The following is a 26,193-nucleotide window of genomic DNA, read 5'->3' as shown; positions in this document are numbered from 1 at the left end:
TCTGTTGTTGATTTCTAGTTTCATTCCATTGTTGTCAGAGAATATTCTTGGCACAGTTCAATCATTTTAAATTTACTGAGGCTTGTTTTGTGGCCTAACATATGGTCTGTCTTGGAGTACGTTCCATGTGCACTTGAGAAGAATATGTATTCTGCTGTTGTTGGGGAGGAGTGTTCATATATGTCTGTTAGATCTAGTTCATTTATAGTGTTAGGTCCTCTATTTCCATATTGATATTCTGTATAGGTATTCAATCCAGTATTGAAAGTAGGGTATTGAAGACTTCAACTACTATTGTAAAACTATTTCTCTTTACTTCTGTCAGTGTTTGCTTCATATATTTGGGGGCTCTGTTGTCTAGTGTGTATATCTTCTTGTTGTATCTTCTTGGTGAATTCACTCTTTTGTCAGTGTATAATGTCCTGTCTCTTTTAACAGTTTTTGACACAAAGTCTGTCTTGCCTGATATTAGTATAACTACCCCTGCTTTCTTTTGGTTATTATTTGCATGGAATATATTTTTTGCATCCTTTGATTTGCAGCCTATTTGTGCTTTTATCTAAAGCCAATATCTTGTAGACAGCATATAGATGGATTTTGCTTTTTATCCATTCTGTCAGTCTCTACCTTTTGATTGAGGAGTTTAATCCATTCACATTTAAAGTAATTACTGATTAAGAAAGAACTTACCTCTGCTATTTCTGTTTTTGTGTGTATCTTACAGCTTTTTTTGGCATTCCTTTACTACTGCCTTTTTTGTTTGATTTTTTGTTGTTGTATACTGTTTTGATTCCCTTCGCATGTGTATGTGTGTGTGTGTGTATTTTTTAGGTATTTTCTTAGTGGTAACCTTGGGGATTACAATTAGCATTCTAAATTTGCAGTAACCTAATTTAAATTGATAACAATTTACCTTCACCTTTGGGATGTGGGGGGGATTAGTCTTCCTTTTTGTCTTTTTACTGTAACTTTTAAAAGAGCCTTATAATTTTTCACATCTGGATTCTCCCCTTTTCCTGCCTCAAACACCCTGTTGTTTCAGATATACATGAGTGCACTTTCATTTACAGTAGGCAGTTTCTATACAAAATGTAGCATGTACATTTAGTATGGAATAGAATTTTTCCAAGTAAAGTTTACTATCCAGAATGCCATCCAAAGCTCTATTATGTATAGCCTTCAGATGGAGTAGTTCTTCTAGTGTATATCAATAACACATATTCCAAGGATTTAGTTGCCCCAGGCAAAATGGATAGTATCTACCCCACTTAGAAACTCAGTAAGTTAGCTTAAAGCTAACACCTTCTTAACCTGTCTTGACACTGCCTATCCTGATTGATTTTCCCCTGTCTGCCTTTCCCCACACTTATTCCTTAAGACAGCTAATGCCACTGTGTGAATTTGCAGATATAGAGAAGCAGCTACATGATCATCCTTCTTTAAACAGAAATAATAATCATTTAATTATATTTGGATCTAGTTCAAAATTATATACTTATTTTGTAGACTTTGATTGTAATAATCTTTGTGTCACAGATTGAGCCCTGTCCTTATATTTCAGTTCATCCCTGATAGGATTTATTTTTATCTGTACAGTATGGGAAATTTTACTCCATGAATTTCACATAAGTCAGCTACTTTTATTAAAAGCAAAATCCCACCATCTCTTTCCACTTGAAATCCCTCTACTTTTGATTATCTTTCACCTGATTGACATAATTCTCTAATTAATCATAGTCCATAAACTGAGATTTAAGTAAAGAAGTAGAAAGTGACACACATGATACAAAGCTTTTGATCTTGCTGCCAGGTTTTTTCCCCACTGAAGGTATGTTAGAGTCTTCTGTGTGCCAGTGGCTGTGGAGAAACTTCGTGTTTTCCAATTGAAAGGGACTGTAGTACTTTCTTTAGATGGAATTCACTTGGTGATGTTATTGTTTGGTCTGAGTCCTTATATTTTCATTGCTAAACCACCTGGCTCTGTGGTGCAAGAAGACTTCAGTTAGACCAGCTGGGTAGACAGGAAGCATCATGATAAGATTGGGGTTACTGTTGTTTAAATAAAGTTGGAAACTCAGTAGAAGTAGGGAAGACACTCAGTTGTTTAGGATCTGGAAGAGTAAAGGAAGGATGCATTAAGCAAGAGGCAGTTGTACTGAGTTGGAAGAGAGAAGGAATCTTAGCATGGAAATGAGATTGGGTTCAAATTTAGAAAGTCTGTGCCCCTTTTTAATTTAGCATTTGCTGTCCTTTTAAATTAAATCCTGTCAGTAAATTATCTCCAGGGTATATGAACACAAAAATGGTAAAAATGAAGTATTTAAGAAACCACTGGTTATTATGTTTATGCCTGTATGGTTGGCTTATAATGTATTCCATATTCTATCTTGTATTATTTAACTTTAAAAACATTTGAGAATTCTTTTTGTATTAAACACAAAGTAAAATAAGTAGCAGTAATGCATCCTTGTTCATTATTCTATGTAATACTCTTTTGATCTAGTTAAATACCAACAATAAAAATTTAATTTAAAAAGAATCTTGGGCATATGAAATCTCTCAGTCCCAGTTAATTGAATCAGCCATAAGCATGGGATAAAACAAAGATGGGAATGGTGCTGTACCCAGATTTCCAAGCCATGCACTGACCATTGGACTAAATGTTTAAAAACATTCAATTTTCCTATTTTATAGTCTCCCTCCTATAGCTTGGATGTCTGAATTATTGAAATGAGTAGATGGCAGGAAGTCACCCCATCCCCAACAAGCACACATGTATTAAAGGAGGAGAGATAGGTGGTCATATCAGATAAAATTACAAAATATTTAGATTGTAAAGCACTGTTTTACACTGTAGAATATCAGAATAAATGAAACAGTATAAATTTTATCATTTTATGGAACATTGAAGATGAATAATTATACTTCTCTGTTATGACTCTCATTTATACATTGTATACTTAATTTCTTTGACTATAGTTTCTGCCCAAGTCCATAGCTTAAGGAAATCCTTACAACAGGGTTTAGGATTTTAATGTTCGCCATTTTGTCTTATGTTGTATTTTGGTAGAAGTTGCCTTCACTTGGCATGGTTAGACCAATTCAACAATAGGAACAAGGGTGATAACTTTCATCTTAGGTATATTTTTCAGTGAGATGATTGTTTCTTATTTTTTGTCTTTCACAGGCATACGATTTAATTAATCATTAAGGTCTGCTGAGATGGACGATAGTTTAAATTAAAAGATTTAGATTATAGGTAAATGGTGCTCTCTCTTGCTTTCTACTTCCAGTTATTAGGATCTGCTTGGCTTAATTCCTTTTTCCTCCCCTTTGGATGAAGCTTACAAGGAAAGCTCTTTGAAATTTCAATGCTTAATCACCTCTCAAATTTTAAGGATGGTTAAAGTTCTTATTTTGTTGTTGTTTGCTTAACAGAAATAAACATATTACCTCCTGTAAATGTAGTTCCCTATGTTTGTGTTACTGTCTTTAGCTGATTTATAACAAGACCTAATGTAGAATGTGTTGCCTAGGATCATCATAAGACTTTTTTTTTCCCCAGGCAAGTGAAAATTACATCCTGTCTAATGACACCAGATCACAGCTCAAATTTCTTGAAAAGCTAGATCAACTGGAGAAGCAGAGAAAGGATGTAGAAGAAAGAGAAATGTTACTTAAAGCAGCCAAGGTAAGGTCCTATGTGATTTATGAGTGAAAATGGCCTGGCAAGGAGGTCAGAATTGGCTTTATCATTTGTTGACTATCTTGGTTTTGTTAGGCCTTTAGATTTCTCTGAAGGATTTCTTAGAATGAAATTACTAATAAATTCTCTCACAGCCACAGGATGGTGTGGTACAGTGGCTTTCAGTTAATTTAGTTTAATGAGACATAATATTTTGTCTCCTCATTCTCAATTCCTGTGTGCCTAGCATCATACCACTCCCCCATCCCCAAGTAAAAACGTTTTAAAATTTTTCATGGTCTTTTTAGGGATATGATTTAATATGTGCCAAGTTGAAGTTGAGAGAGGAAAATTTGGAAAGTGGACATGAATGTTACAGGTAAAAATTAGGAATAATTAGGATTATATGAAACAAAATAGAAGATGAGCAGGAATGGGTTAGAGAAATACTAAAAGAGAGAACAGATAAGGCTATTATTGATTTTCTTTCTTCCTCCTTTAAGCATTTTCCTGGACCATTAGTGCCAGATGGAGTGAGAGCTAGTTCCATCATAGTTTGTATTTTGTTGCTGCACATTTCTTTGTATGCCTTGGGGAGCGGTCTTAAGGGTTGGATACTAGTGTTATTTTTTTGTTTTGAATGTTTTAGTTTTGATTTCCAATGTTATTAGAATCCCCCTCTTTTAGAATATTTGTTCCTAGTCACATACTAATCACTTTTTAAAAAATTCATTTATTTTGAAATGATTTCATACTTACAGAAAAGTTGCCAGAATTATACATCTCCTTTTCAGTTGGGGTTCCCCATTTTTAACATTTTACTGCATTTCCTCCATCTCCATCATTTCTGTACACAGGTGCACACTCCCGTTATCATTATTCTTTCTTTTGTTCTTTTTTTCTGTTGAATTCAGAGGTTTCTCGAACTTTCACAAAGTTGTGGAACTGTTGTCTCTAATTAGTCCTTCTCTGAACCTTTTGAAAGCAGGTTTCAGACATGATGTCTCATCACTCCTAAACATTCTAGCATGTATTTGTGAAAGCAAGGCCATTCTCCTGTATAACCTTCCAAGTCAGGATGTGAATAACATGACACTATCATCTAATCCACAGACCCCATTCAGATTTAACCAGCTGTCTCAACCCTCTTTTTCCTTCATGGTCCATTTTCCCATTCAGGAATGTGTGTCTATTCAGTTGTCATCAGATTCCTTCAGTCAGATTTTCTCACTCTTTTTCTTTCATGTCTTTGACAAGTTTCAAGAGTACAAGCCTTACCTTCTGTAGGGTGACTCTCAACCTGGGTTTGTCTTATGTTTCCTTACAGCTTGACTTGGGTCATGCATTCTTGGTGGGAATGCATAGAAATAATGCTTCATTCTTCTCAGCTGATTCTATCAAAAGGCAACCTTGATCACTTCTCTCCATTTTAAAGTTGCCCTTAACCCCTTTGTAATCAATTAGTTTTTTGTAGGAAAGTATTATAGCATTATACTAATATCCCATACCTCATCAAACTCCACAGAGCAACTTTAGCATCCATAGATGATACCTGTGAATCAGATACCTCTGTGATGGCTGCCAAATGGTGATTCTTTATTCTCATCATCTCTTCTATGTTTATTAGTACTCTACTTTGTGGAAGAGCTTTCCTCTCTCTCATTCATTCATTCATACATTCATGCATTCATTTATATCAACATGCACTCATGGATTTCTGTTTGATGCAACAGATTGTAACACATTACTATCATTATTTATTTTGTTGCTGAAATTGCTCCTGAGTGGGAGACCCTTCCAGCTGGCACTTCTGTCCTTTAATCATGATTCCATCATTCACTGAGCATGTCCTTACTTTCAGGCACAAGATTCTCCAGGCCCAGGTTTTACTCATCCTTTCCCAGCCCTGGAATCAGTCAATTCTCCAAGGAACCGTGTACTTTTTAGTTGAGGATGATATCCAGAAATCAAGATTAGAGCCTACAGTGTGCTCATTGCTAAGAGAGTATCATTACATGTAGACCCTGTCAAATGGACAGATCTAGGAAACATGTATGGTATGTGATATGTACACATATCTATATAAACACACAAACATAGATCTATAACTATTTTCCTGTGTGTATACATAATAAAACTATAAATTTATATGAATATCTCTGTGATATCTTAGGGTTCTTCCTAGCCTTAACCTTTCCATGTTTGTAAGTACTTACTCTGAAGTCAGAAACTTGGCTCTCATTATCCTCGATATATTTACTTATGTTCTCAATTTACTTATTTGATCAATGTAACTAATCTCCCAAGCAATCATGCTGACTGACTCTTCTGTCTGCTACCACTGTTACCCCTGCCCTTATTTCATTGCCCATGTAATTGGCTGCTATGCCCACTGGCCCATGCCTTGGTGGGTCTTCCCCAGCCCTTCATCACCCTGCATTCTTGACCTCTGGTCTACACCTTCATGTGCCAGGGTGCACCACAACCTTGTCACTGTGTAGCTTCTCACTGTCCCACAGTCTCAGTCCCCATTCTGACCCCTCTTGCACTGGGAAAGGCTGCTGGGACAGGAAGATGCTCTTTCTCGAGCCCTTGAGTATTATAAGCAAGCACACAGCCAGTGTAACGAGGTGGTTTATTGGTATTTTATTCCCAATTACTCTGCTGTAAACAAGGTTATAAACCTTTAAATACTTGTTTAGTTATTATCGGGTGTAGTATATTATACTTGCTCTCACTTTCTTGTAGTTTTACCTGCTACTCTTACAGATTTTCTAACTCAGTAAATGACATCATTATTCACCCAGATGTTCAAGCCAAAAAAACCTAGGAGTCATCTTTAACTCCTTTTCCTCTTTTCTCTCCCTACATCCAGTTCACTTTCCTATTCAGTTCCCAAAATGTATCCACCACCTTCTCTTCATCACTGTTGTCATCACTCTGATCTGAGTCATGTTTTCCTTGGACCTTTATAATGTCTTCTAACTGATGTCCTTTTCCTTCTACAATCCATTTTTCATACTGTTGTCAGGATAATGTTTTCATAACAAATCATGTGTGTCTCTTGCTTAAAATCCTTCAGTGACTTCCTCTTGCCTTAAAATAGAATCCACACTTACTACCAAATTTTTAAAGGCACCCACCTCTCTGAACTTGCCTCATGTCCCTCCCTTCTTCACTCATTCTGCTCCAGTCACAGTGACCTTTCTTTGTGCTCCAAGTTTGTAACCTAGACTACTAATGAAGCATCTAAAATTGAACACTGAGTTCCCTTTCCCCAAATCTGCTCTGGTCTTTACCTTCTCGGGAAGTTGGAATTTTCTATCCTTCCAGTTACTTAGGCCACAATCCTAGGCATCATTCTTGATTCCTTTCTTTACTTCACACCCTATATCCAATCCATCAATAAATCTGGTTGGCTCTACCCCCCAACATGTATTTCGATCTAGTTATTTATCATCATATTCTATGATGCTGGTTCAAGTTGCCCTCATCTTTTTCTCAGTCTTGTATTTACAGCAGTTGTTTTAGAACAGCTTCCTAATTGCTCTATGTTCCTGTGCCTCCACTCTTGGATCCATACAGTGCATCGTCTATACGGGAGCCAGAGTAACCTTAGAATGTGTTCTGCCAGTGGCATCTCACACCTGTGCTCCAAACCCTCCAGTGGCTTTTTCTTACAACTAGAATCAAAGCCCAACTCCTTTTCATGACCTACAAGGTGGCACATTGTCTCCAGCCTTATCTCTCAACTTTTCTTTATTCTCCAACCACACCAGCCTTCTTTCTTTCCTCAAGTATGCCAACCATATTCCCATTTTTGGGCTTCTGCAGTGACTGCACCTTCTGCTTAAGAGTGTTCTTCCCCCAGATCTTTATGTGGCTGCCTCCTTCTTGTCATTCAGATCTCTACTCAGTTATCACTCAGAGATATCTTCCATCCGTTCTGGCTATAGAAGTACGCCCCTCTTTCTATTACATTATCCTATTTTATTTTATTTATAGTACTTACCACTATCAGTCATTGTTTTTTATTTTTCCCCATCATAAATGTTTTACATTTCACAACTGTGTTTAATTTCTATAAAATTGTTTTATTTTTCTCTTCTTAAAATGTAAGTTACTCAAAGGCAGAGACGTTGTCTTGTTACCTCATTTCTATATCTTCAAGGCCTAGAACAGTGGCGCACAGAGTAGAATATATACTATGGATAGTCAATAAATATTGGTTGACTGACAAAGACTTGATACCCAAATGTGCCCATTTTATACTGTGGCAAAAATTATATACACACACACATACATATACACACATTTTTATGTGAATACACATATACTCATTCTCTCCTAACATAAGTAGAATAACAAGGGAGTTTTCTTAGTTTGGGCTAGAGTGAAGTTGTTTTATTAGATTGGAGACAAAATTAAGAAAAAATGTATTAGCTTTGGGTAGAATCTTATGTAGGTTTTTAATTAAGGTGTTTAAAATTAGAAGGCACTCAAATCTAAACAGTTTCTTCCTTGTGTTTTCCTTTAACAGAAGTACTAATAAATCAGTAAAAACATTATCAGTTAAACTAAATAAATAGGAAAATACTTTTTTTTTTTTTTTTTTTGGCGGTACGCGGGCCTCTCACTGTCGTGGCCTCTCCCGTTGCAGAGCACAGGCTCCGGACGCGCAGGCTCAGCGGCCGTGGCTCACGGGCCCAGCCGCTCCGCAGCATGTAGGATCTTCCCGGACCAGGGCACGAACCCGTGTCCCCTGCATCGGCAGGCGGACTCCCAACCACTGCGCCACCAGGAAAGCCTGGAAAATATTTTTTGCTTTTATTTTGTTAGCTATCTTTAGTTAGCTGCTATTGAATGTTATGGAATATTCAGATTTATAAGGAGTTAGGTAACTTTATTAGAATAATAAGAAGAATACACCTATCCGCAGCATATTTTTCAGTGGACAAATGTCTGTAGTGTCAGAAATATAGTTCTTTCCTTACCTTTGGTTCCATCATAGCATTACATGTAGAAGGTAGCTCTTTTCTTATAGCAGTCCTGTAAGACTATTCATTTTTTGAATGTTAAACTGAATCAGTATGGAAAGTGACATTCAATAAACATTTATTGAATGTTTTCTTGGGCACAGCATTCTGTTAAGTGCTATAGAGGATCCAAAGATGATAAGATACTCTAATGAAAACATTGGGATGTATTTCTTAATTTTTAAAAATTACACTTTTGAAGAGAGAGAAATTTGGTTCAAAGTTCATCACGTTCTTGTTTTTAATAGTCCTTGAAATACCATATTTTTTACCAAAATGGCTTCACCTAAGGATTAGCCAATGTTGATTGTTTTCATTCATTTGAGCCAACAGTTATCCTTTTCTTTTCCTTCATTTCTACCATCCATTTTTCAGTTTTTAGTGTTCCAACAAGAACAACGTCATGCCTCAACTGGACCTGACTGACATTGTTAGCATCATTTTCTCTATAAGCTTCCTCCCGGCTAGAACTGCAGCAGCCAGCCCAGATGATGAGAGGGAGGGGGAGGTGGGAGGGAGAGCATGAGACTGGATTGAGGCATTTCCCCCTGGAGCTAAGGTTTTCAATCACAAGAGAAAATTGTCATTTATTAACTATTTAACGGCAACTATGGTGTTTAGATGCTAGTAATTTCTATTAAAATTTTCTTTTTCTTTGATAGAGTCGTTCCAATAAAGAAGATCCAGAACAGCTGAGATTAAAGCAGAAAGCCAAAGAGGTAGGACTTTCAAGTTACCATGCTTGTCTTTGTGTTTGAGGGAAGGTTGGCAGCTCTCTCCTGGCAATTAGGTCAGGGTTTATTTTGCTGTTGCATACCATTTGCCGAAGCCTTGGGGAAGGACAGGAACTGCTGAAGGCAAGGGCAGTACTTCAAATGAGGTCAATGAGTTATGTGCTCTCTTTTTAAAATTTATTTTCAAGGCTTAGGCCTGTCTAGAAATGGCTTTTTGTAAACTACAGCAGCACACTTGGAGGAATATAATGTGGGATTAAAAAAAAGAAAGAAAGAAAAGAAACTTCTGAGATTTAGCATCTGGGACTGTACAATAGGCTACATTTTTCCAGGGTAATTGTTCGTTTTGTAAATCTGATACTGCTTATAATTCTTTGGCTGGGAGGTGGTACTGGGATTTAGTTTTAAATGGAAAACGCCTCTGGCTTTTAATTTTCTGGGCCCAGCAGTTTTCTGTTCTGGAATGGAGCCCTTGTTTCACACAGTTCATGTTTAGCTGCGGGGGTTTTAGTTTATAGCTTAGACTGGTTAAGCTTTTACTCCCAGAGGCCTCTGCATAGCAACTGTAGAAATCAACAAATAAGTTCATTTATGTCTGCAGCCTCCTCTCAGTAGCTGACTTTTTACATTTCCCAATATCCATTTCCTGACTTTTCTAGCCCCAGAGAAAAAAGCTCCACTAATTGGAGCTTATTTTAATTGAGCCTTAATATTGGATCTCACTGGAGTTACCCCCAGAGCTGCTGAGAACAGAAGGAAATGAAAGTACCTAAGGTTGAAGACGTGGTGTATGTATGGGTGTGTGTGTGAAATTTTTCACTTGACCTACAGATTCTTTTCCCTGCTGAATAAATCATCAAGCCTGTTCACATTTCTGATTAAGGATCTGACAGCAGACGATAATAAAGACAATTGAGGTGTGAGACGTGTGATATGGAGCTGAAGAAATTGGTTTCTATAGTTACTTGACTGATTTCATGCAATTTTTAAGGATCTTTGTGCTAAGTAAGAGTGATTTCCTGAGCAACCTTTTTCCTTAACTGTGCCTCTCGAACTATGAAATTTGTTGTTGCTTAACATTGCTGCACTTGGCTCCTAGGTGCCAGCAACAGCAGGTTATTTATGAATGTTTTAAAGGCCCTTATTGTTTGGATTAATGTAGGAGCTGAGGCAAAGCAAATGGAAATCTAGTAAGATTCTTACAATCAATGTGGTGTGTTTTCACTAAAATAGAAAAGGAAGAAAACATGAACTCTGGATGGAGGGGTTTCTGGATTGAGGTGAAGAGAACTGGGAAAGGAGAATATTAAAAAGGATTTGAAACCGAATCATTTTATTTCAACAACAAAAAATTTCTGTTACTCATTTCTTTCCAGAAAGTTTATCTAAAAATATTATCTAAAAAAGTTAGCATGAGAACTGTACCTATAATCTTACAGCAAGCCTGGCTTGATGATAGATTGACTGGTTGCTTTGAATCATGAGTGTGCCTCTTTGTTTTCATTTAGGACTGATAGATGCTTATCTTACTTCTAATCCCACCCACTTTTTGGAAAATAAATATCAGAAAACTTACCGCTTTATCCTTAAAGGTCTTATCCTATCTGTTCTTCTTTCATATACCTTCACAAACATCTGGATCATAGATTAATTTTTCCTTCAGGTTTGTATGGAATGCTTTTGTTTGTTTTTCCTTTAATTGTGTTTTTTATTCCCTGAAGGATGAATGGGTGGACAGGATTTTTTGAAGAAAATTGTAAGAGCAAATATGAAAAGAAAAAAAAAAAACTCTCAATGAGAGCAGGTGTGCTGTAGCAAACCTGTTTTTTTTCCCCCACTGTTTTTGCACTCCATTTATTTATTTTTCCTAGCAAGATTAAAAAGACTGTATATTTTCCTTCCAAAATATTTCAGAAGTTTTCTGGTTGCTTCCTATTCTAAATCATCTTTGATTTTAAAAAGAATCAAATACATTGGCCCAGTTCCAAGAACAGAGCCACACTGTATTAGTTGCAAATGTTGGATGAAAGTAAAATATTGTCATTTTTGTCATCCCCATGCCCCCTAGATAACTCTAATATTCTAAGGGGCTCTAATTTAGAATCAAACACACCATATTTTGTTTGGTTGTAAAATCATTGACCCTATCTTTATACAGAGTTGAATTGTTGTCTTATATGGTAATTTTTAAGGTTATCATTTGGGATATACTAATTGTTATCACACTGCTATAAACTATAAAGCTTTGGTGTGTGATTTTTTGGTATTTGGCTGTTTAGAAAGTTTTCTTTGTCCAATTTTGAAAATTAGTACAGATTCTTTATCATTGCTCAATATAAAACTGCTTTGCTTTCCTTTTTCCAGTAACTACCTACCTACCAAGCTGGGCATAGGAAACAGATTAATGACAGTATCTTACAAATATAGAACTCCAAAGAACTGTTTAGAGAAGTTGTAGGCTTTATTGATCCTGAGGAATGTTTCAGCAGTGATGTTTGTCATATAAATATTAAATCACAACTTGAATCCCCTTCATACGTAGTCTCATAATCCATGGTTGCTTTCAACTGTTAAGGACTAGAGTTTTGATCTTGGTCATTTCTTCCATGGGTTCTCTTCTCTCTAATACAGTTTTAGAGTCTATGCATTTCTTCTTTGCATTCTGGTATAAAGACAAACTGTTATATTGAGCAGGTTTTTATAAAGATGTCTAATTTCTTTTCATCCTTCCTATTGACTTCTTCCAATTTTGTCATTCTCATTTGGCACTTAAAAAAGTAGGCTGCCTTTGGGTTTGCCTCCAGCCTAGTCTGAATCAGCTAGTTGAAGCAGCTCCTGCTACATACTATTCTTATTGATCTGGCAGGTTATCCATCTATTTGAAAACCTTGTTGTCTGGCTAAAATGTCTGTGGATATCAAATATTTTAGTTCCAACTTTGGGGCCATCTTTTTCCTGTTTTCTATCTTTGCCTTTAAAAAAAGTCATAAGTGTTCTCACTCTCTGTATTGTAAGTTTATGTTTTAAATATGGACACTTTTAAATTGTGATGGCATTTTTCCCCTAGATACTTTTACTGAAATGTAAGTACTGACATTCTTCCATTTCACCATCAATGTGTGAAAGGTTTTAAATGGATTACTAATTGCCAAATTCTGACTTCAGACAAGCAGGCACGTTTTTGTTTAATGCATCTGCAGACTTGTCTGAAATGTGTGCTGTGTGTCCTAGATTACCATCTAGCCTTCAATGTTTTCCTTTCTTACCACATCATCCAGAGTTCTGCAGAGCAAACCATCTGACCTTGGAGTTCAAACATCCTGATTCCTTAAACATTTGTTATGTATATCGTGACCCTTATTTCCTTTGAATATCTTCTTTCTCCTTTGGGAAATGTGAGTTTAGTACATCTGTGCAGCGTGAGACAAAGAATTGATTTACTTTCTTTTTAACAATTCCTAGCATCCCCACTTTCATTTGTTATCAGACATTAGAAGAAAGAAAAAGGATTGCATGACATGTACCTGCTGGCACATTAGTTTCACAGTGCATCCTGTAGAAACTGGGCAAAAATAAGTATTAAATAATTAAAATGCATAACAGATTAGAAAACTTGTACCCTGAAGGACTTTGGATTTTTGTTTATAGAAAATATAGGATATAAAAACTATAAGTAATGCAATTCTCCATGAAGCATTATTGTACAATAAATAAAATACTGACTCATAAGGCTAATTACTGATTAGAAGTTATATTATTTAAGTACAAGAAGGGCAAGGGATTTTTTTAAATGAAATTTTAAAAGATATGGAGTCAGTGAAATATGATAGTTAAGGCTAACTATTAAATTTATAGCAACTTGTATTTAAACTTTATGCTAGTTCTGCATGAGCCAAAACTCATGGAACACTGAACAGGGAAAAATGAAATTTGTCATTAAAAGTGCAATCAAATTAATGTAGTATGGAGAAGATGTTCTTAAAATGACAAGTTATAAAGAGCTTGTATACATAGCAGAGAAACAGAAATGCAATGTTTTCAAAGCATTGATAGTCTAAGATAGTAGTTCTCAAACTTTGGTATGCATAAGAATTATCTGGAGGGCTTGTTAAAACACAGATTGCTGGGTACCACCCCAGGAATCTATGACACAGTAGGCCTGGGTGAAGCCTGAGAATTTGCATTTCCAACAGATTTTCGGTGATTTTTCTATTGCGGTCGCTGTTCTGGAGATCACAATTACAATCTAGGAGGGGAAAGAAGGGGGCCTTTAAAATCTATCACTTTTGTTTTCCCATTGACTAAATGGTCATAGAAAGTTAAATAAAATACTGTGATTTGGGAATCTGAGAATTGGCATCTTGAACTGGCATAGTTCAGTTACCATCCAATTACCATTCACTAGTTTCTCTCTTTGGAAGCAGGAAAGCTACACTAGGTTTTTTAATGGATATTTTCTCAAGAGACCTTTATTGGTTGTATTTCTTGATTGGTGAACCTTACATAGAAAATATAACATTTTATTTAGAGCTTCTTCAGAAGGTTGTACTCATTCTTTAATTTTGATGTATAGGATCTGTGTGTCTTGAGATATGTATTATCCTTTTGATAGAAAAGGTGTGTATTATAGAGGAAATAGCATTGAAGTAGAAGTCCGGAGTCATGGATGCTAGATTCAGCCTGCCATTATCTAGATTTCACTTTGGGAAAGTTACTTGACCTCTTTGAACTTACCCATTTCCTTGTATTTAAAATGAATGTAACAATACATGCTCTGCTTGTATTACAGAGCTGTCATAATTTAGGGAAAGGTGAAGTATTAGAGGGAAAACCATTAGCTTAAAACCATTAGCTAAGATACATTTAAGAAAGATGCCATCAAGTTCTTAAATATAATAATCTTGAGATTGCCCATGGGTATGTCAGTTTCCAAAAACTAATATGTCAGTTTTTTGTTTTTTTCATTTCTTTTTTTCCTTCCAGAGGAATGAAAATAAGTTTAGGAATTAAAAAAAGGATATAAGAAAAAAAATTTTTTAAATTAAAAAAGGATATAAGAACTGGAAAAAATTATATAATCTAATATGAATACAGCATATTATATTTCTTTTTAATAATACAGAAATCAAGTATTATGTTTGCATGTAAGGGGAAAGTGTTCAGTTGAGATTATGTGGATTATACTATTTTCCTGAAAGGTAGAGACGGATTAGAAGGGCTGACCAGCAGGTATACATTTCAAATTCCAAGTATCTCAGGTGGCAACAAGGATTTACTGTATAACACAGGGAACAATATTCAATATCTTGTAATAACCTATGATGGAACATAATCTGAAAAAAATGTGTATATATATATATATATATATATATATATATATATATGAACCACTTTGCTGTACACCTGAAACTAACACAATATTTTATATATTTTTTAAACATCTTTATTGGAGTATAATTGCTTTACAATGGTGTGTTAGTTTCTGCTGTATAACAAAGTAAATCAGCTTTATGTATACATATATCCCCATATCCCCTCCTTCTTGAGCCTCCCTCCTACCCTCCATATCCCACCCCTCTAGGTGGTCACAAAGCACCGAGCTGATCTCCCTGTGCTATGCGGCTGCTTCCCACTAGCCATCTATTTTACATTTGGTAGTGTATATATGTCCATGCGACTCTCTCACTTCGTCCCAGCTTACCCTTCCCCCTCCCGGTGTCCTCAAGTCCATTTTCTATGTCTGTGTCTTTATTCCTGTCCTTCCCATAGGTTCGTCAGAACCTTTTCTTTTTTTCAGATTCCATATATATGTGTTAGCATACGGTATTTGTTTTTCTCTTTCTGACTTCACTCTGTATGACAGTCTCTTGGTCCATTCACCTCACTACAAATAACTCAACTTCGTTTCTTTTTACAGCTGAGTAATATTCCATTGTATATATGTGCCACATCTTCTTTGTCCATTCATCTGTCGATGGACACTTAGGTTGTTTCCATGTCCTGGCTATTATAAATAGAGCTGCAATGAACACTGTAACACAGTATTTTAAATCAACTATACTTCAATTAAAAAAAATTATCAATGGAGGAAAAAACTTCAAGCCAAGTATCTCAGGTGTTCTGGACAGTGTCCTGATATCATTAGCCTTAACGGTTGGGAGAAAAATTAATCAGACCCTGTGACTGTTTGATTTGGTAGAATGCCTGCTTAATAATTGTCTTTAAGGGGTTAAAAGGGATTCTGTGTTTGAATTGTGGTATCTTTGAATTTATGTGAGGTGGGGAGATGATGTTTTTTGGAACTTGTTCTAAAACTGTTTTCCTTTGGTTTAAGATTATGTTAACTGTAACTATGAAATCTAAGTAGGACATTCTTTTTTTAAAATTAATTTATTTATTTTTGGCTGTGTTGGGTCTTCGTTGCTGTGCGCAGGCTTTCTCTAGTTGCAGCAAGTGGGGGCTACTCTGTTGTGGTGCACATGCTTCTCATTGTGGTGGCTTCTCTTGTTGTGGAGCACGGGCTCTAGGAGCACGGGCTTCAGTAGTTGTGGCACAAGGGCTCAGTAGTTGTGGCTCACGGGCTCTAGAGCTCAGGCTCATTAACTTACCTCTCAGTTCCTTCCTTTGCTTTATACGTTTATACTTTGTGAAAGTATGTAGCAAATTTGGACTGAAGGTGACACTGCTTCATATTTTTGGATCATTTGTTATGAAGGACAGCTCTGCTGTCATCTTTTGTACTCTCTGTGCCTGCATTTTCCCCCTATATCTTGCCTTCCTTGAACATGAAAAAGAAACTCATTTTTGGATTTCCCATTATGTCAGTGTCATAATTATCTAGATAATTTAGCCCTTTCTGTTAAATATGTCGCTATATTTGTTGAGGGAGTTGGCTGTAGGACACTAGCCTATTCATTCTTCATGTAACTCCTCTGATTCTGCCTAGTAAGCTGTTTTTTTAAAAAATTATGTCCTTAGCATCAAGAAGTACCTCTACTGAGTTTTACCTCTGAGAGCTTGTGTGATTTTTTAAGGTAGTCTATTAATGTGGTTTGGTTCTTGATTAAAGTCAATACTACCATAGTTATACTTTTAAGCAACAGAGACAAGTACTAAACACCAGAGATAAAATAATTTTCAACCATGATTGCTCTGTTGCTCTCTAGGGCACTGACTTGAATTTTAGGGGACCTCTACTTGATATCAGAGAGACTATGATAAGGGAGATGAAGACTTCTGCCTTTTTCATTAGCCATTAAGGAAGGAATGAGGGTGCCCTTAAAAGAAAACCTGCCAAGCCTGTTAGATCTTTTTGGACCAAGTTGAGAAAGTTTGCTGATATAGGTGAGCAAGCAGGCTTAAGTTTTATGAAGTAAAAGCTAGTAGGAATATAATATAACAGAAGGCTACTGTCAGAATTCAGATTAAACTAGCTTTTAATGGTTTCAGTTAAGATGGAGTAAAAACATTCCATACTGTTTCTGCCACTGAACACAGCTATAAAACCTGGACAGAATGCATGGAGCAGCTATTCGAAGGCTTTGAAAAGTAAACAGTAGGCAAATTGGGGAAGAAGATGAGAATTCAAACTGACTTCTGAACCAGCAGTGAGGTTGCCATCTCACTTTTACCCCACTCCCCACCCCCATTTTTTCTTGCTGCTTGACCCTAGGAATGGACGTAGTCATAGAACTATGTGGCAAAGAGGAGTAACTAAAGCCCCAGCTTTCTGGCTAGAGGGCCAAAAAGAGGAGCCCCAGGGAACCAGAAATTACTGGGAAGATGATTGAAAGGGAGGAGCTCAGGAAAGCAACCCCATATTACTATGTTTAATTCTTATTACTACTCTTGAACTAAAGATTTGTTATATGTGACTCTGATCTAATCAGCATACTAATGAATACTACAGACCAATATGCTTCATGAACATAGATGTAAACATCTTCACCAAAATATTAGCAAATCAAATCCAGTGATATATAAAAATAATAATATATCTTGACCAAGTAGAGTTTACCGCAGGGATGCAAAGCTGGTTCAATATTCAAAAATCAGTAAAATCTAACATATTAGTAGTCTAAGAAAGAAAAACCATGTGACTATATCAATTGATGTAGAAATACATTTGGCAGATTTCAACATCCATTAATAATAAAACGCTCAGCAATCTTGGAATAGAAGGGACTGTCTCATTCTGATAAAGGGCAGCTGTTAAAACCCTACCACTAAAAATCATTCTTAATGGTGAAAAGTCTGAATGCTTTCTTCCAAAGATTAGGAAAAAGGCAAGGATGTCTGCTTTCTTCACTACTATTCAACATTATATTGTTGGTACAATAAGGCAAGAAAAAGAAAAGATGTGAGAAAAATTAGTTTGTTCTTTCATTCTCTTAACTGTGTGCTTTACAGAGCAAAAGTTTAATTTTTATGAAGTCAGATTTGTCAATTTAAAAAAAAATAGACCTGCCTTTGGCTGTCATGTCTAAGAATTCTTTTCTGGGTCCCAAGTCACAAAGATTTTTCCTTAAGCTTTTTGCTAGAAGTTTATAGTTGACATTTTGAGTTAATTTTTTATAAGGTGTGAGGTTCAAGATTCTTTTTTTTGCATGTGAATGTTCAATTGCCCCATTTGTTGAAATGACTGTGCTTTCTCAATTGAATTGTTTTCCACCCTGGTCAAAAATAAATTGGCCATATTTATGTGGATCTATTTCTTGATTCTCTATTCTGTTTCATTAAACTATGTGTCGATTCCTTTGTCAATAACATAATTTTGATTACTGTAGCCTTATGTAAGTAATTCTTAAAACTGCATAGTGTGATTCTTTCCATTTTGTTCCCTTTTTCTCACCAAAATTGATTTAACTTTTCTAGTTTCTTCGGTTTCCAAATAAGTTTTACAATCAACTTATCCATATCCACAAAAAAATTTTATTGGAATCATGTTAAATCTGTAGATCAATTTGGAGAGAATTGAAATCTTTACTATGTTGAATCTTACAATACATGAATGCAGCATGTCTCTCCATTTATCTGTATTTTCCTTTATTTCTTTCATCTGCATCTTGTGGTTTACAGCATACTGATACCTGTACATGTTATATTGATACCTAAGTATTTCATTTTGGGGAAAGCTATTATAAGTGGGATTTTAAAAAAATTAAGTTTCAGACTTTACCTTAATGATATTTAGAAATACAATTATTCTATGTATTGACCTTGAGTTTTGTTGCCTTACTAAACTCATTCATTAGTCCTAGGAGGCTTTTTGGTTTTGTTTTCTTTTTTTATCTACCTTGAAGTTTTCTGTGTAGATAAGCATGTCACTTGCAATCGCGTTTCCACAGAAAACCTCTAATTCAATGGCTGTTTTTACTGAACTGAGCTTGCATGTCATTTTCACCCACTCTGTATGCCAAGTCCACATTAATGCCCAGAACATTCTCCTGTTCCAGTTAAAAGTGCGTAGTTTTTCAGAGACCTTCAAGATGGCAGAAGAGTAAGACATGGAGATCACCTTCCTCCCCACAAATACATCAGAAACACATCTACATGTGGAACAACTCCTACAGAACACCTACTGAACGCTGGCAGAAGACCTCAGACCTCCCAAACAGCAAAAAACTCCCCATGTACCTGCGTAGGGCAAAAGAAAAAAGAAAAAACAGAGACAAAAGAATAGGGACAGGACCTGCACCTCTGGGAGGGAGCTGTGAAGGAGGACAAGCTTCCACACACTAGGAAGCACCTTCACTGGTAGAGACAGAGGGTGGGCGGGGGGAAGCTTCAGAGCTACAGAGGAGAGCACAGCAACAGGGGTGCAGAGAGCAAAGCGGAGAGATTCCCACACAGAGGATTGGTGCCAGCCAGCACTCACCAGCCTGAGGGGCTTGTCCGCTCACCCACTGGGACGGGCAGGGGCTGGGAGCTGAGGCTATGGCTTCAGAGGTCAGATCCCAGGGAGAGGACTGGGGTTGGCTGCGTGAAGACATCCTGAAGGGGGCTAGTGTGCCACATCTAGCTGGGGGGGGAGTCCAGGAAAAACTCTGGACCTGCCAAAGAGGCAAGAGACCATTGTTTAGGGGTGCGTGACGAGAGGAGATTCAGAGCACCGCCTAAATGAGCTATAGAGACGGATGTGAGCCACGGCTATCAGCACAAACACCAGAGACGGGCATGAAAGGCTAAGACTGCTGCTGCAGCCACCAAGAAGCCTGTGTACAAGCACAGGTCACTGTCCACACTTGCCCTCCCAGGAGGCTGTGCAGCCCACCACTGCCAGGGTCCTGTGATCCAGGAGAACACACGGCGCACCTCAGGCTGTTGCAATGTCCAGGCTCGCCCTGCATTCCGTACACCTCCCTCGCCCCTGCCTGAGTGAGCCAGAGCCCCCTAATCAGCCACTCCTTTAACCCTGTCCTGTCTGAACGGAAACAGACGCCTTCAGGCAACTTGCACGCAGAGGCGGGGCCAAATCCAAAGCTGAACCCCAGGAGCTGTGCGAACAAAGAAGAGAAAGGGAAATCTCTCCCAGCAACCTCAGGAGCAGTGGATTAAATCTCCACAATTAACTTGATGTACCCTGCATCTGTGGGATACCTGAATAGACAACAAATCATCCCAGAATTGAGGCGGTGGACTTTGAGAGCAATGAAATTTTTTTTTTTTCCTTTTTCTCTTTTTGTGAGTGTGTATGTGTATGCTTCTTTGTATGATTTTGTCTGTATAGCTTTGCTTTTACCATTTGTCCTAGGATTGTGTCTGTCCGTTTTTTCTTTTCTTTCCTTTTTTAAAATTACATTTTAATAATTTTTTATTCTAACAACTTTATTTTATTTTATTGTTTCTTTCTTTCTTTTTTCTCCCTTTTCTTCTGAGCCGTGTGGCTGACAATGTCTTCGTGCTGCAGCCGGGTGTCAGGCCTGTGCCTCTGAGGTGGGAGAGCCAAGTTCAGGACATTGGTCCAGCAGAGACCTCCCAGCTCCACATAATATCAAACGGCAAAAGCTCTCTAAGAGATCTCCATCTCAACGCTAATACCCAGCTCCACTCAATGACCAAAAAGCTACAGTGCTGGACACACTATGCCAAACAACTAGCAAGACAGGAACTCAACCCCACCCATTAGCAGAGAGGCTGCCTAAAATCATAATAAGGTCACAGACAGCCCAAAACACACCGCCGGACACAGACCTGCCCACTAAAAGACAAGGTCCAGCCTCATCCACCAGAACACAGGCACCAGTCCCCTCCACCAGGGAGCCTACACAACCCAATGAACCAACCTTACCCACTGGGGGCAGACACCAAAAACAACGGGAACTACGAACCTGCAGCCTGTGAAAAGGAGACCCCCAAACACAGTAAGTTAAGCTAAATGAGAAGACAGAGAAACACACAGCAGATGAAGGAGCAAAGTAAAAACCCCACCAGACCAAACAAATGAAGAGGAAATAGTTAGTCTACCTGAAAAAGAATTCAGAGTGATGATAGTAAAGATGATCCAAAATCTTGGAAATAGAATGGAGAAAATACAAGAAACGTTTAACAACGACCTAGAAGAACTAAAGAGCAAACAAACAATGATGAACAACACAATAAAAGAAATTAAAAATTTTCTAGAAGGGATCAATAGCAGAATAACTGAGGCAGAAGAACGGATAAGTGACCTGGAAGATTAAATAGTGGAAAAAATTACTGCAGGGCAGAATAAAGAAAAAAGAATGAAAAGAGTTGAGGACAGTCTCAGAAACCTCTGGGAAAACATTAAATGCACCAACATTCAAATTATTCGGGTCCCAGAAGAAGAAGAGAAAAAGAAAGGGACTAAGAAAATATTTGAAGAGATTAGAGTTGAAAACTTCCCTAATATGGGAAAGGAAATAGCCACCCATGTCCAGAAAGCACAGAGAGTCCCATACAGGATAAATCCAAAGAGAAACATGCCAAAACACATATTAATGAAACTATCAAAAATTAAATACAAAGAAAAAATATTTAAAACATCAAGGGAAAAACAACAAACAATATACAAGGGAATTCCCATAAGGTTAACAGCTGATCTTTCAGCAGAAACTCTGCAAGCCAGAAGGGAGTGGCAGGACATATTTAAAGTGATGAAAGGGAAAAACCTACAACCAACAGTACTCTACCCAGCAAGGATCTCATTCAGATTCAACGGAGAAATTAAAACCTTTACAGACAAGCAAAAGCTAAGAGAATTCAGCACCAACAAGCCAGCTTTACAACAAATGCTAAAGGAACTTCTCTAGGCAGGAAACACAAGAGAAGGAAAAGACCTACAATAACAAACCCAAAACAATTAAGAAAATTGTAATAGGAACATACATATCGATAATTACCTTAAATGTAAATGGATTAAATGCTCCAACCAAAAGACATAGACTGACTGAATGGATACAAAAACAAGACCCGTATGTATATATGCTGTCTACAAGAGACCCACTTCAGACCTAGGGACACATACTGACTGAAAGTGAGAGATGAAAAAAAGACACTCCATGCAAATGGAAATCAAAAGAAAGCTGAAGTAGCAATTCTCATATCAGACAAAATGGACTTTAAAATAAAGACTATTACAAGAGACAAGGACACTACATAATGATCAAGGGATCCATCCAAGTAGAAGATATAACAGTTGTAAATATTTATGCACCCAACATAGGAGCCCCTTAATACATCAGGGAAATGCTAACAGCCATGAAAGGTGAAATCAACAGTAACAGAATCATAGTAGGGGACCTTAACATCCCACTTTCACCAATGAACAGATCATCTAAAATGAAAATAAATATGGTAACACAAGTTTTAAATGATACATTAAACAAGATGGACTTAATTTATATTTATAGAACATTCCATCCAAAAACAACAGAATACACTTTCTTCTCAAGTGCTCATGGAATATTCTCCAGGACAGATCATATCTCATGTTACAAATCAAGCCTTGGGAAATTTAAGAAGATTGAAAGCATATCAAATATCTTTTCCGACCACAATGCTATGAGACTAGATATCAATTACAGGAAAAAAAATCTGTAAAAAATACAAACACATGGAGGCTAAACAGTACACTACTTAATAACTAAGAGATCACTGAAGAAATCAAAACATACCTAGAAACAAATGACAATGAAAACACAATGACCCAAAACCTATAGGATGCAGCAAAAGTAGTTCTAAGAGGGACATTTATAGCAATACAATCCTACCTCAAGAAACAAGAAACATCTCAAATAAACAACCTAACCTTACACCTAAAGCAATTAGAGAAAGTAAAACAAAAAACAACCCAAAGTTAGCAGAAGGAAAGAAATCGTAAAGATGAGAGCAGAAATAAATGAAAAAGAAATGAAGGAAACAATAGCAAAGATCAGTAAAACTAAAAGCTGATTCTTTGAGAAGATAAACAAAATTGATAAACCATTAGCCTGACTCATAGAAAAACATGGAGAAGACCCAAATCAATAGAATTAGAAATGAAAAAGGAGAAGTAACAACTTACACTGCAGAAATACAAAGCATCCTAAGAGGCTACTACAAGCAACTGTATGTCAATAAAATGGACAACCTGGAAGAAATGGACAAATTCTTAGAAAACCACAACCTTCCAAGACTGAACCAGGAAGAAATAGAAAATGTAAACAGACCAGTCACAAGCACTGAAATTGAGACTGTGATTAAAAATCTTAAAACAAACAAAAGCCCAGGACCAAATGGCTTCACAGGCAAATTCTATCAAGCACTTAGAGAAGAGCTAACACTTGTCCTTCTCAAACTATTCCAAAATATAGCAGAGGGAGGAACACTCCCAAACTCATTCTACGAGGCCACCATCACCCTGATACCAAAACCAGACAAAGCTGTCACAAAGAAAGGAAACTTCAGGCCAGTATCACTGATGAACATAGATGCAAAAAAATCCTCAACAAGATACTAGCAAACAGCATCCAACAGCACATTAAAAGGATCATACACCACGATCAAGTGTGGTTTATCCCAGGGATGCAAGGATTCTTCAGTATACACAAATAAATGAATGTGATACACCAGATTAACAAACTGAAGGATAAAGACCATATGATCATCTCAATAGATGCAGAAAAAGCTTTTGACAAAATTCACCACCCATTTATGATAAAAATCCACCAGAAAGTAGGCATACAGGGAACTTACCTCAACATAACAAAGGCTATATATGACAAACCCACAGCCAACATCATTCTCAATGGTGAAAAACTGAAACTGTTTCCACTAAGATCAGGAACAAGACAAGGTTGCCCACACTCACCACTGTTATTCAACATAGTTTTGGAAGCTTTAGCCACAGCCCCCAGAGAAGGAAAAGAAATAAAAGGAATCCAAATCAGAAAAGAAAAAGTAAAGCTGTCGCTGTCTGCAGATAACATGATACTATACATAAAGAATCCTAAAGATGCTACCAGAAAATTACTAGACGAAATCAATGAATTTGGTAGAATAGCAAGATACAAAATTAATGCACAGAAATCTCTTGCATTCCTATACACTAATGATGCAAAATCTGAAAGGGAAATTAAAGAAACACTTCCATTTACCATTGCAACAAAAAGAATAAAATACTTAGGAATAAACCTACCTAAGGAGACAAAAGACCTGTGCTCAGGAAACTGTAAGACACGGATGAAAGAAATTAAATGTGATGCAAATAGATGGAGAGATATACCATGTTCTTGGATTGGAAGAATCAATATTGTGAAAATGACTCTACAACCCAAAGCAATCTACAGATTCAGCACAATCCCTATCAAACTACCAATGGCATTTTTCACAGAACTAGAACAAAAAATTTCAGTTTGTATGGAAACACAAAAGATCCCGAATAGCCAAAGCAATCTTGAGAAAGAAAAAAGTAACTGGAGGAATCAGGCTCCCTGACTTCAGACTATACTATAAAGTTACAGTAATCAAGACAATATTGTACTGGCACAAAAACAGAAATATAGATCAGTGGAACAGGATAGAAAGCCCAAAGATAAACCCACACACATATGGCCACCTTCTTTTTTTTTTTTTTTTTTTTTTTTTTTTTGGAGTTTTTGAATTGTATTTATCTTTTTATACAGCAGGTTATTATTAGTTATCCATATTATACATGGTAGTGTATATATGTCAGTCCCAATCTCCCAATTCATCACACCACAACCCCCACCCCTGTCTCTTTCCCCACTTGGTGTCCATGCGTTTTTTCTCTACTTCTCTGTCTCAATTTCTGCTCTAGAAACTGGTTCATTTGTACCATTTTCTAGGTTCCACATATATGCATTAATATACGATATTTGTTTTTCTCTTTCTGACTTACTTCACTCTGTATGACAGTCTCTAGATGCATCCACGTCTCTACAAATGACCCAATTTCATTCCTTTTTATGGCTGAGTAATATTCCATTGTATATATTTACCACATCTTCTTTATCCATTCATCTGTTGGTGGGCATATAGGTTGCTTCCATGACCTGCCTATTGTAAATAGTGCTGCAGTGAACATTGAGGTGCATGTGTCTTTTTGAACTATGGTTTTCTCTGGGTATATGCCCAGTAGTGGGATTGCTGGGTCATATGGTAATTCTATTTTCAGTTCTTTAAGGAACCTCCATACTGTTCTCCATAGTGGCTGTATCAATTTACATTCCCACCAACAGTGCAAGAGGGTTCCCTTTTCTCCACACCCTCTCCAGCATTTTGTTTGTAGATTTTCTGATGATGCCCATTCTAACTGGTGTGAGGTGATATCTCATTGTAGTTTTGATTTGCATTTCCCTAATAATTAATGATGATGAGCAGCTTTTCATCTGCTTCTTGGCCATCTGTATGTCTTCTTTGGAGAAATGTCTGTTTAGGTCTTCTGTCCATTTTTGGATTGGGTGGGGTTTTTTAAAATATTGAGTTACATGAGATGTTTATATATTTTGGAGATTAATTCTTTGCTCATTTATTCGTTTGCAAATATTTTCTCCCATTCTGAGGGTTGTCTTATCGTCTTGTTTGTAGTTTCCTTTGCTTTGCAAAAGCTTTTAAGTTTCATTAGTTCCTATTGGTTTACTTTTGTTTTTATTTCCATTACTCTAGGAGGTGCATCAAAAAAGATTCTGCTGTGATTTATTTCAAAGAATGTTCTTCCTCTGTTTTCCCTTAAGAGTTTTATAGTGTCTGGTCTTACATTTAGGTCTCTAATCCATTTTGAGTTTATTTTTGTGTATGGTGTTACGGGGGGGTTTTCTAATTTCATTCTTTTACATGTAGCTGTCCAGTTTTCCCAGCACCAATTATTGAAGCGACTGTCTTTTCTGCATTGTATATCCTTGCCTCCTTCGTCATAGATTAGTTGGCCGTAGGTGCATGAGTTTATCTCTGGGCTTTCTATCCTGTTCCATTGATCTATATTACTGTTTTTCTGCTAGTATCATATTGTCTTGATTACTGTAGCTTTGTAGTGTAGTCTGAAGTCAGGGAGTCTGATTCCTCCAGCTCCATTTTTTTTCCCTCAAGACTGCTTTGGTTATTCAGGGTCTTTTCTGTCTCCATAAAAATATTAAGAGTTTTTTTCTAGTTCTGTAAAAAATGCCACTGGTAATTTGATAGGGATTGCATTGCATCTGTAGATTGCTTTGGGTAGTATAGTCATTTTCACAGTATTGATTCTTCCAAACCTAGAACATGGTATTTCTCTCCATTTGTT

The 26,193-nt window shown here is 36.8% G+C and overlaps 1 protein-coding gene across 2 annotated transcripts in view; it reads left to right on the top strand.

Annotated features, from left to right (window-relative positions):
- Positions 1-26,193, top strand: part of TAF4B (TATA-box binding protein associated factor 4b) — a 132,506-nt gene that overhangs the window by 66,315 nt on the left and 39,998 nt on the right. For both annotated transcript variants that reach the window (XM_067014864.1, XM_059039395.2), the window contains exons 12-13: positions 3,566-3,691; positions 9,384-9,440. In XM_067014864.1, the coding sequence (XP_066870965.1) occupies positions 3,566-3,691; positions 9,384-9,440 (183 nt within the window). The remainder of the gene's footprint in view (positions 1-3,565; positions 3,692-9,383; positions 9,441-26,193) is intronic.

This window comes from Kogia breviceps, chromosome 15 (genome assembly GCF_026419965.1).
Source record: "Kogia breviceps isolate mKogBre1 chromosome 15, mKogBre1 haplotype 1, whole genome shotgun sequence".
Lineage (NCBI taxonomy): Eukaryota > Metazoa > Chordata > Mammalia > Artiodactyla > Physeteridae > Kogia > Kogia breviceps.
The sequence above is the reverse complement of the archived record's forward strand: the minus strand, read 5'-3'. Positions and strand labels throughout refer to the sequence as shown.